Raw genomic sequence first — 13,118 nt, forward strand, 5'->3', positions numbered from 1 at the left:
CCCTGGAGGGCAGCGATAGGCAGCATGATTCCATCACAGCTTATATGGGGGACACCCAGTAAAGCTTTGTAGAGTCAGTATTTGGTTTTGTTTCTATGAACACATACTTCAGAACAGATTAAAACAGATTTTCTTACAATGGAAGAGCCCACATTAAAACAAATCAACAAAAACAAAGAGTGTTCAAGCCAAAGTTACTATACCACTTAGAATGTACATTTCTTTCGGGGTGGTGATAATGAGGGGTAAGAAATCTGAGATAACACACCAGCTGTTGTAGCGAGCCACTGCTTTTAAGTTGGGCAAATCACTTAATGTGGTGATGGGTATACTTTAAATTCATGAATTTCCTCTCCTTAGAGTAGATTAATTCTTGAATTACACAGTAGGGAATTGAGGAAATCTGCTCTTTACTGTTATATCTGAAAACAGAAATGCACATGTGTAACAGCAGAGCAGATCCAGTTGTATAAGAACATGAGACAGAAAATAGAGACAGAAACTCTGTATCAGAATGAAAATTTGCACAAGAAGGGATCATTATTAGTTGTTTCACCAGAGGATACCATTTTATTTCACTATTTTGAATAAACATTTGAGACCACGTGGGTGGTTAAAAAAAAAAGAACCTAGTACATTCTTAAAATATAGTAAATTCTACTAAATGCTGTTTTTAAAAGTTAATGCACATACAGTATATCTTTTTTGTCACTTGCATATTCTTGGAAATAGAACCATGTTGAACCAAACCTTCCTTTTCACTCTAACCCTAGAATACCCACACTTTTAATGTCTTCTTTTATGCATTCCTCAACCTGGTTTTAATTTGTCTTGTCTTATGAACACCATAAAACAGAAGCAGCCTCTGGAAAAGTTTTTACAGCTTGGTGTCAAATCAGTAGCATGGTTAGGCTCTGCTCAATTGTTTTTGGTTCAGTTTTCTGATCACACACACTATCCTACTTTTCTGGGACATTGATAACCTATTCCAATTCCATGCAAGGAAGATCCATGAAGCACCTACTATGTGCAGAGTCCCTGGCCAGCCAAAACAAAGGTGAATATGGTAGAGCCTCAGCTGTGTAGATATGTTCACAGTTTAAATGTGTATACCAAATTGAACCATACACAATAGTAGGTCTTGAATAGATCTTTTGAATAGAACTCATTTGAATAGATTTTTGAATCCATTTCTTTCTTAATGCGTGTTAACTTAGAAAACAGAACCTGAGTCAAAATTAATGTGAAGATGCTTCATTGAAGAATTCAATTCCAGAGCAGTAAGAGTGAGGGCGGGGAAAGGCAATAGGAGGAAGGGAAAGCAGAGAGAGCATGGTGCATTCCAGAGCTGGCTCCCACTTCCCAAGGAGATGGAGCCAATCGCTTAGTCGTGTGGGACGGGGAGGGCTGTATGGAACTGTCCTGCCTCACAGCAGTTTACAGGAGAAGAAGGGGGAGGGAGCTATCTACCGGTTCCTTCCTGTCTCCTGTCTCTCATTGGTAAAATTTTACAGTACAACACTTTACTTTCTTCTGCACTTTTGTGTTATGTGTCCTGCCCCCTTTAGGTAGCTGCTAGGGAAGTCAAATCCCACAGCATATTGAGGGCACTGGCCCTCCTGGAGCTCCCACTTTGACAGGTACAGTGGAGGCTGTGACAGAGCCCCACTCTCATCCTGAGGGAGCTGTGAGAGCTGGCAATGATGGGAGATGTAGGATAGCACTTTTTAAGCTAGTGGTAAAAGCTTGGGTGGCAATTAAGGCCATCAGATTTGAGGAGACATATAAATTAGGTGTGGCTCAATAAACAATGCTACCATCCTAATCTAAGTTTATCTCAGGATGCCCCACTAATCTCTCCATCAATCAATCCACAGTCTTCCCACTACCTTTCTTAAGATGCAAAACTCCTGACTTGACCTACATGGTATGGTACCTTGCCACTTCCCCAGTGTCACCTTGGGTATGTTCTTTACATTCCAGTCCCCGATGGCCTTCTTTCACTCCTCCAATACATTTACACCTCAGAGCCTTTGCTGTTCCCCTGGCCTGGAATATTCCCTCTTCCTCCACTCTGCGCTCCCTAACCAGTAGGTTAACCCCCTGTCCTACTCCTTCTAAGATCCTGTCCTCAAAAACTGGTTTACCATAAAGCTAATGAAGGTTAAGTTTCAGAGCTCTGACTTGTACAAGCTACTTCCAAGTGCCTGTACTAATTTTCTCTTTGTCATTTTAAAATTATTTTTCATTTTTAAAGAAGTTTCCCCAAATCATACAAACTTCAGGCTCCGCCAAATCTGGGTCTACCTTTGCTTGTACCTGTTTTCTGCAGAATTTAATAAAATGGTGATAAACAGTGGTGTCATCAGCCCTGTAACCTATCTTCCTTATGACAAAGCAAACTCTGGCAGGGGGGTAGAGACCTCCATCTGGTTCACTGTTTAATTCCCATTTCCAAACATATAGCTTTGCCAGCCAGCGGATAGTCCTCAGATATTTGTTGAGTGAAGCAAAATAGAGGCACAGAGCTGGCATACTGGCATGTGACGAACAAAAGGGAAGCAATTATACAATAAATGGGAAGAGTGCACTTTATTGGGCACCAATGAACTTGAGGTGATTAAGATCCAAAGTTGAAGATTTTAAGTCAGGGACTTGATGAGGGATTGCCAAGGGTCTGGCTGTAACTGGTAGGATGAGGCAAGGAAGGCCCAGCTGAGAGGTGTAGATGTCAAACCAGTAGTGTGTCAAACCACACTACTCCTAGCAGAGAGTCCAAGTAAACCACTTTGAAGCCAGGTTCTTGTCATTTTTGACCTGGGTCTGGGCTAGCAGTATTTCATAAAATTAAATAGATGTTGAAGTTAGGAAATCTCAAATAGACTGAGGTAAAAAGCAGAGAGGCGCATTACAGAAATATGTAGGACCCGTTGGATATAAGTCCCTGAACACTAACAGTAAGCAGGACAGAATGGAATCAGGGAAGATAGACACCTAGTTGGAGACAAGAGATAGTCACAGACTTTGTGCCCAGTGGGTCCCAAGCCAGTTCAGTGTTTACCTGTGCCACATCCACTTCAAAGTGGTTTAAGATCCCAGAAAACTTGTGTCCCCAGTTTTGGATAGTTGAGACTAGTTGTCACTGTTGCTACTTAGAAAGTTGGCAGTGGACCTCGTGTATTCTTTTAACAGAAGAAATTAAGAGAGAATCCAAAAAGTGTAGCTTCGTGCCTCTCCACCCTGCTTGGGCTCTGTTGTCCTTTGCCTGTTCCCCTGATCCATGGAAGATTTCCCTTCCCACTAGGACTCTGATGCACGACACCAAGCCACCCTCCACATGTCTGTCCTTCTCACTGTGCTTGGGCTCTGATATCCCACACTGGACCCTCATGGCTCTTCCTTAGATCTTCCTAGTCACCTACCTTGCTCTACCCCAACCAATGACTTTATAACTACATTGATCGGGAAGGAAGGGAGAGGTAAGGAAAGGAGAAGGGAAAGAGCTGTGTACCCGATTTTGCTGTATATATTGTACAAGGGTTTGTGGTTTTGCTTCCCTAGTTTCTCTGAGAGTTTTTATAAAATGATTCATAAAATTTTAGAAATCACACTACTACCACTACTCTGAGGATTCCTTAGAATAGTTTTCTTTTTTCCCCCTGAAGTATGGATAGCTACTCTAAATTTTTTTCAGATCAAAGCTGAGGAAGGGCAAGTTGGAGATTCTAATTGGATGGATGGATGGATGGACTGAGAGACAGGTAGATAGATAGCAATTGTTTACACTCACATAGTATTTAATGTAGTCCAGGCACTTTTCTAAGTCATTCACTTTGATTAAATTTATTTATACCTTAGAAAAGCAACCTTACGAGTTACTTTCATTGTTTTCCACCTTTTAGAAGTGAGGAAACTGAGGCCAAAAGTTGTTAAATAATATGCCCAAACTCACACAGCTAGGATGTGGTAAAAGTGGGATTCAAACCCATGAACTCTGGCTCCATAGTCCACACTATTAACATATTATTCTACTTCATGCCGATAGATGGGTGATAGATAATATATGAAATTAGAAACAGCAAATTTTCTGTCACTGCCTTCACTAGATTACTTTATTGTATAATCATTTAGGTGAGGCAGAATAAACTCTGGGCTAAGTGACTAAACTAAAAAGCTTGTGACTAACAAGAATAAGAATGCATGCCCAGTTTCAGTTAATTTAACATTTCATGCGAATTCAGCAATTAAGGCTTTTTGAATGCATATAGTTGCTTGTAAATAGAATTAACTACCTTTTAAGGTGGTGTACCCTATGACAGAAATATTCAAGCAGAGGCCAGCTGAATATTCCCCATCTCTTGGTGTTACCTTGAGCAGGATTATCTGTTTTTGAAGCCTAGATGCTCATTTCAAAGGTCATTCCAGGTGTGTTTGGTGAGTCAGTGTTTGTCTACGTGTATAACACTGGGGACATTTTTAACAATTAGACACTGAACAGACTTTAAATTGGATAAGTGGTTTTACAAGATTTTAATATTTATTTAAAGTTTAGAAGCTTTAAGGATGTCGAGTTGTAATGTTTTGTTAACACACTGAAACAACTCCAGTCAGTCATGGAATAAGTGATTTCTAATCAGTTATGATAGTGACTAAGAATACAGGCTCTGGACTCAGAATGCTTGGGTTCAAGACCCTGCTCTCATTTACAAGCTATAGAACAATAAGTGAGTCACTTGAACTCTTTGTATTTTGGTTTTATCACTTGCAAAATGGGGATAATGGTATATCCCATTACAAAGAGCCTAGTAAAATGTCTGACATATTGTAAGTACTCAGTAAATGTTAGCTATTATTGTCTACTATGATAGCTAATTGTAAACTTGCACTTACAATTTAGGATAATGTAAATGTATAATGTAAATATGTATACAAATGGTACCTAAAACTTATTCCAAAGTTATACTTATATACTTATATGTATATGTTATATACTTATATGTATATTTACATTATACTTATACCTAAGTATAATGTAAATATGTATACGAATGGTACCTAAAACTTATTCCAAAATGTTGTTGAATTGATCTACTATTAATTGCTGCAATTCAACTAGCAGTCTAAAAGAAATAAAGAAGTCTAAAAGAAGTACTTGAAATAACTAAGAAATAATAAGAAAAGTGCAGTATTGTATATAATTACAACGTACTATGTTTTAATTAAGTTGGAAATTCCCACATGACATGGTTTTGAGATAGGTCATATTATCTCCAGTTTACACTAAAATAGATGGAGACAAAGAAAGTTAACTGACTTGCCCAAATTCCTTAGCAGCTCTAGGATTAGAGCTCAAGAGTTTAGCAGTTTGTGCTTTGTCCAAGCTTACCACCAAACCAGCAGGAAAAAATGTAGCATGATTCATGGTAATTTTCAAATAACATGAAGCATTTTAAAATTGAATTAAAGAAGCAAAAACCATAATAAAACCATGTTAGAAAATAGGCTGAATGAGCAAATGAATGTTCACAAATGTACAGAAGAAAAAGCAGACTCACTAATGAATAAAGGTGGGTAAGACGTCAACCAAGAAAGAACTAACTAGAATTTTTAAGTTTGTTGAGGTCCTATTTAAAATTCATGAAACAGGAAAAAATAGGCTAAAATCTTGATTGATTAGGAAGAAAAGAGAGACTTGAAGAGACTCTGTTGGCCTAAAGAAAGGTTTGGTACACCTAGAAAATAATGAAGTTTTTTTTAAGTCTTTGTGTGATGCTATAGACATGTTATAATATTATGGGAACTGATTCAAGCTTCTGGTTTACCTTACTTAAAAGGAAATTGTGGCATTGGAAGAGTTCCAGAAGTTAGGTAAAAGAATTGTTTAGTTTATCCTCCATACCTCAAATTAAAAAGCGTTCTATTTGTTCTTAGAGTTTTTACAGAAGACTTCTCAAAAATTCTGTGTTTCTCCAATTATTATAAGAATGCTTAGCATGAAATATTTTTTTTTCATTTTTAAGACCCATTTGTATACTAATGAATTAATGAGTTAAATAAGAAAGATTCCCATTTAATTATTAAAGTAAGACAAAATTATCTGTACTTCATGTTTCTTAGCATGGACTTTTAAGAAATACAATAAAATTGATTATCAGTTAAAAACATGAGAGAAATAGGAGAGAGAGATTAAGAGGTACAGACTTATAATTACAAAATAAATGGGTCATGGGTATGAAGTGTACAGTATGATAAATATAGTCAGTAGTAGTGTAATATCTTTATATGGTGACAGATGGTGACTAGACTTACCATGGTGATCATTTTGTAATGTATAGAAATGTATAGAAATATTGAATCACTATGTTGTGTACTAGGAATTAACACAGTGTTGTAGGTCAATTATACTTCAAAAATAAACAAACAAACAAACTCATAGAAAAAGAGATCAGATTTATGGTTATCAGAGTCAGGGTGTGTTGGGTGAAGGCAGTCAAAAGGCATAAACTTCTGGTTATAAGATATACAAGTATTAGGGATGTAGCGTACAACTTGACTAATATAATTATCACTGCTGTATGTCATATGTAAAGTTGTTAAGAGAGTAAACCCTAAAGGTTCTCATCACAAGGGCTGTTTTTCTTTTTCTTTTATTTGGTATCTATATGAGATAATGGATGTACTCTACACTTCTTGTGGTAATCATTTCGTTATGCATGTGAGTCAAATCATTATGCTGCACACCTTAAACTTATTTAGTGCTATATGTCAGTTATATCTCAATGAAACTGGAAGAAAAAAATGAAAAGTATAAAGAGCAAAACCAAGAAGAAAAAGCAGCCCGATGCATGTGTTATATGTATGTTTTACTTTTTTATATATACATAGAAAAAGTAGAAAATTACACATTAAATTGTTAACATTGATTACTTTAGAGGTAGGAAATCGAAGGAGAGAAGAGAAAGACTATTTATATTTTTCTATACTTTGGTTTAATTTGAACTGTTACCAAAATTTTATTTTACTTTTAAATTTATTTAAAGCAACATAGAACATAATGAATGGTGTTCCAGTTTGGGGAATTCACATGCTTGAATGCTCTGAAGCATATGAAAGCAGTATTAATGAGTAATAAAAGTTAATTGATCAAAGAGGAACATTTAAAATTTTACTCAAATTCATTCCAGCTAGCCTACATTTTTCTTTGCACTGCTACCTCCAGTACCAATTATCCAGAATTAGTAAGATTTGTTTCTATGAAAATAGAAGCTCTGTAGGGCAGAATCAATGTGCTGTCAAACAGACCTGAGTTAAAATCTCTGCTGTGACATTTGATAACCAGGTTTGTCATTGAATTCCCTTGAGCTTCAGTCTCCTCATCTGTAAAATTGGTACCCTAATAATCCAAGGATTATGAGAGTCAGAGATAGCAAATATAACTCATATAGTGCAGTGAGTGTCATCTTACAAGCACTCAATAAACATTTGCTGTTGCTATTAATATTGCTGCCATACACACTCTCATTTGAGAGAGTCAGAATTTACCTCACAAGGTAGCCGTGGTGCAGAAAGCAGAGTAGTTGAGATTTGGCAAATGTAACCTATGTTGAGTTATCAATGGTGAAACCTATCAGTACACGAATAAAGCTTTGCCTTTACTTTCATTTTCCTTCCACATCTTAAAGGCTTCTGGAGCAGATGCCCTGGAGTTAAATTTATCGTGTCCACATGGCATGGGAGAAAGAGGAATGGGCCTGGCTTGCGGGCAGGTAAGGACCTCAACAGCTGCCATTATGTATGTCTGTGTGACAGAACAGGCCCTGTACAGATAGTTACTATACCTTAGGCAGGAAGATGGGAGGATCAGATGAGTGGCTTGAGACTTCCAGGTCTGCATTGTTTAAATATTTAGTGCTTAAAAAGTGGAAAATGAGAGAAGTTGAAATTACAGCAACTGTTTAGGTTTATTGAGGAAAATATCACATTATGTGCTTGACAGGAGGTAATATTATAACAAATAGTTTTTAAAAGCGCTGAAGCAGAATTAGCTGATTTCAAATGCAATGTTCTTTATTCATTCCTGATGCTGATCCAGTTTCCCTGGAGCAATATACTGTACAAAATGCATTGTTCGTAGTGATTTTGTAGTAAATGGGGCACAGCACAAATTGCATTTTACATTTTTTAGCATATGATCATTATTCCCTAACTGTGTTTTGGGAGTTGCAAGAAGACTTTGATGCTATTTTTATTTTTGGATACAATAAATGGAAACTTCATGCTAAAGTACTTTCAAAAACCTAATGAATAAAATGTGGAAATATATGTTAATATGTAGAAAATATTGCATCTTTGTGTAACTAGATACAGTGTTATACGTTAAGGAACAATGTAAAAGCTTAATGCTAAAAAGGTGAGTATTTTGCATCTAATTTAGCTTTTAAGTTCAGAGGGAAATGATGTGAATTAAATAATACAAAATGTTGTAATTTATGACAAGTTTCCTAGTCCTAGAAAGTTTAGTTTTATTTCCACATGTGACACAGGGCCTTGTACATAGTAGGTGCTCAATTCTTTTTTTTTCAAGTCATAGAATTATTTGAATTAAACTCAGAGGCCAGAGGCCCTTAACTTGGGCAGAAATTTCTGCTTATTCACATGAACATAGGTTGCTCTTTTCATATTAGCATTCAGGGAGGATTTTAAAGTACCTTGTAAATATTTAATTAACATTCAGAATAGATTTGTGACTTAGGAAGAAACCATTCTTTTACGGCAGCAGGAAAGGATGGCCTAGTCAAATGTTGCTCAAGTACATTCTCTGTTCCACTCACAACAGATTATCCAGAAGTGTGGTAATAGAACGAGCCTCAGAATTACCTGTAGAGGAAAAATACCATTGTATTAAATCATAACTTTTATAAGTCATATGATTAGGCAACTGTCAGTGTGTCAAGATGTGTAACTTCTTTAAAATGAGGAAGGTTCCTAAAAGGACACCTGCAGCAGGGCCTGAGGGAGTCAAGTTTCTCTCTTTACCCCTTTCCCAGTGTCTGAAACTTAGAACCAAAATATCTTTTAGTTACATGGATTAAAACAGCTATGGAAAATTTAAATCTATTGACTAATTTTTAAAAGAAAGATGTATTTTAATATATATTCCTTGCCACAAATATGACAATTATTTTGAAAATGTTGCCCAGCCTTGAGTTTATTTTTTAGAGTAGACTTTTGCTCTGGGAATGCCTCTAAACTTACCCTGCTGTTAAGTGTCTTAGGTGTATCCTCTCCAGAAAGTTATTTAGCCACACAGATTTTCTCGCAGCCTTTGGCTGAATGAAGATGCAAGTGCTAAAATTTTGCAGTCATGGAAAATTTGAACTCATGGAAAACATGTGTTCCAAAAACCATTATATCTTAGACTGAAGGAAACTTAGAACCATTTCCATTTCACTTCTTAGTTATAATCTCTAAAACTATAATCAATTCTTTCTATTAGCCAAGTTTAGAAATTTTCTTTTGAATTATATCCTCAAATTATATAATAGGAAAATAAAGCTAATTTAATCATTTTGCTCCAACATAATTTAAATGATTACTCTGCCTCGGGACACATGAATGTTCAATATTTTAAATAGCAGGAAGGAAGAATATTAGTGCATTGAAAAAAAAATCTTTACTATAACTCTGAATTTTTAGAGTGGGCACAAAAACATCTGGGGCTTATTCATCTTTTCTTTCATTTCCTTTTTTCCTTCCTCTGTCTCCTGTTCCCACTGGCTCTTCTTCCCTCCCTAGGGTTCATAGTTTTAAACACTTGCCAGTTGGTGGGATGGGGAATTTGTACTCGGTGTAGGGGGACTGAGGAGCCATTCCAATTCATTTTTCCCATCACAGTGTGATCCTGAATCCCATCTGCTGAAAGCTCCCTTTGTGCCAAGCACAGACCTGTGTGTATCGCCAGAGCCTGATAAATGTTTGCTTCATGAATGAAACAAACTGACCTTAATTCCATGGCTAGAATATTTATCCATTGGAAACACTCTCTTGTACTGTCCACATTTCTGGTGTTTCTAGACACAATAGTGATTTTAGCTCAAGATGAGGTAAGGTATCATAATACAGTACATTTTCCTCTCTAAACATCTGTTTTATTCTCCTTTGTCTCAAATATCTTCTTGCAAATATCAAATAAGTGAAAAGTACTGCCTTTGTACCTAAGTGCTTTTAAATTAGCTGTATATATTTAAACATATACATATATAGTTAAACTCTTTATGTTTCCATAACTGACTAAAAATTGTGAAATATATGAATAGAAAAGGCTCTAACCTTTACAGCACAGAGACATCATATATATTTATGGAATTTATAGAAATAAATAATATCTCAAGCCGACCTTGGGAATTTGAATTGTATATTCCCTGCATGGTGAAACTTCATATAAAATCTTAAACACTTAGCATGACACTTTCTAAGTGTTTAAAGGCAGTCTCATTCTTTATTCTTTCCATCAACCATCTATGTCACCTTGATCAAGCCACTTACTCTCCTAAAGCATCAGTTTCCATTTCTATATCATGGAATTTGAACTAGATGATCTCTAAATCCCCTCCAGCTTTAATGTTCTTTAAATGCTAACATTATAGGCAGCAGGCTAACATGTAATTTTTTAATCTACCCATAAAGAGCATTGGTAAAACAAGAACAACTAAAGAAATAAATGCATATCATGTTGTTCTTTTTAAAAACATTAACATTTTCCCTGGCCTGCATAAAAGTCAACATTTTACTTATCGCTCAAGTAAAGGTGAAAATGTGCTCTAGTTTGGGTTGTGTATACTCCAAAGAGTCAGAGGTATATTACAACATGAAAATTTTTTCTGTCTTCTTCCTTCTGTTCCTAACAATCCTTTGAAGTAGGATGAGTTTTTATCCCATTGAACAAATTAAAAAATAAGAAACAAAACACCTGAGCTTCCATGTTTCCCAGGTCACAAAGCTGGTCAGTGGCTCCTGGGGCCTGAGTTTAATTAGCATGTAAGCCTGAATATAGGAAAGGCACGGAGAACAGTTCCTAATAAATCAGTACTTGAATATTAGCATAAATATTATTATTATTAATTTAAAATTAAGTGCAGGACTAAGTAAGCTCTAAGTCACAAACAAACCTGAACCTACTATGGAGGTGTTCTGTCTCTTGGGAATAAGGAAGCTTCTCTGATGTCTTGACATTCAAATTTAAAGTTGTCTACATGCAATCTGTGTAAACCAGTTTCCTGTGGCAGCATATTACTTTATAAAGATACTTGAACTACAATAAATTCTCTAAAGTCCAGATGAAATGGCACCTCTTTGAGGTCTTCTCCTTTTCTGAAATGCTAAGTGTTCATAGAGCATTAAGTGAATATCCCTCTTTTGTCCTTTTAGAATTATACTGAATATTTTTACTTCCACCCTGTAGAACTTCCTAACCTAGGTTCACACAGAAGCTGAATAGACCTTGAGTAGCTTTCTACTGTTGTTGTGGTTGTTTTGTTTTTGAAATTATTACCAACATTTTAAAAACAGGCGGCTGGACAAAAAAATTCGACTTCTTAGGTCTCTTGCAATAAGGAAGATATGGCCACACTTGGCCTGCACTGCCATGCAGCAATGAGGAACTAGAGCTTAATTAGGTTAATTAGCTTAATTAACAATGTATCTGGTACATGTAAACAGCAGCAAACATTTGACCAAGGATAAGTGCTCATTCGCAACATGGATTTGATCAGTATGTGCCTGTCCGGTTCAACCTTTAAGTATTGAAACCAAGCCTTCCCAGCATTTTTGCTAATCCTCTGGGTTCCTGACATTGAAGATTCTCTAGGCTGCCTTCTTCAGCCAACAGTGCCTTTAATTCTTAGACCCTCCATCAGCTACCAAAAGAAAAATAGTTGGTGGGGGCGGCGTGGGGTATGGGATAAGTTGCCTTGTCTTCCTACCTTCCTATTTTATCTTCCACATAGCAAAAAAGGAGAGCAAGAGGAAACGTGCTCCACAGGACTTTAAAATACTGGTTACATAATCCCCATGATTTTTTGTCCTTGCCATCAGAAAGCATACATTTTTAAAGTCTTTTCTTGAGTTACTTTTCACACCAGCTGTTTCCTTCTTTGCCTTGAGTCAGTGATGTGGCACAGACTCTCAGAACTGAGAGGAACCTTGAAGATTTCCCAGTTCAGCCTCCTTATTTAGAGGACAGGAACTGGGGACTGGGAAGTGATCTAAATAACCTTAGCCTGAGGTAACCAACTAACAAGGCTCAGAGCCTGTGATGCCCTTGTCATTGACCCCCATCCGGTGTTCTGTCCAGTATTTTCTACTTTGTCATTTGGTTGTAACCAAATCTCTAGGCAACTGAATAAGTCAGTCAATTGCCCTGGAAACCTCTTACTTTGTACCTTTTTGAATACTATTATTCCCTCCGCCTGGAATTCGTATCTTTTCAACTGAAATTATTCAAATAAAAATCACCTGTCTAATTCTATTTCAAATGACATCGAATTCATTAATTGGGTATGTTTTATCAATCAAACAAATCTTCCATGAGAAAGGAAAAATAATATTTTATATATGAACAGGTTAAAGGTAGAAACTAGGTGCATACTCTCATTTCAGTCTGTGGTGACCTAGAGATTGAATCACTGTCAATGAATTTGGATTTCTTTACCTAACAGTTCTAAGAGGCTACAGAGATGTTATTTATCTGGCCCTTGGAGGATTCTCATTGTTCAGTGTTTTGGGTGCCATGGTTTGGCTTTCATTGTGGGTGTGATTGCTAAATAGTGCACAACTAGCTTGGTAACAATTCCTTTGGATGGAAAATTCCAAAATGATAGTATGTAATTGGAGAGAAGACTACTCTAGCTTTACAGGCAAAGCAGAATTCTGAATAAAGATGGCGGTGTCACATCATCACCTGCTATGTCTTTCTATCTCACAGCCCCCTCCATTTATTTACATACATTCTCTGCATAGAATTTCCAAACACTGGATTATTCAACTAAAACAGTCTTAACATTAATTTTCTCATCAGGAAATACGTATACAGTCCTGCTTTTTATGATGATTTAGCTAAG

General features: G+C 36.4%; 1 protein-coding gene across 1 annotated transcript in view; it reads left to right on the forward strand.

Annotated features, from left to right (window-relative positions):
* DPYD (dihydropyrimidine dehydrogenase) overlaps positions 1-13,118 on the forward strand; it is an 849,503-nt gene that overhangs the window by 568,280 nt on the left and 268,105 nt on the right. Inside the window, exon 18 of the mRNA XM_030868763.3 lies at positions 7,683-7,766. Coding sequence (XP_030724623.1) covers positions 7,683-7,766 — 84 coding nt within the window. The remainder of the gene's footprint in view (positions 1-7,682; positions 7,767-13,118) is intronic.

Source organism: Globicephala melas, chromosome 1 (assembly GCF_963455315.2).
Source record: "Globicephala melas chromosome 1, mGloMel1.2, whole genome shotgun sequence".
Lineage (NCBI taxonomy): Eukaryota > Metazoa > Chordata > Mammalia > Artiodactyla > Delphinidae > Globicephala > Globicephala melas.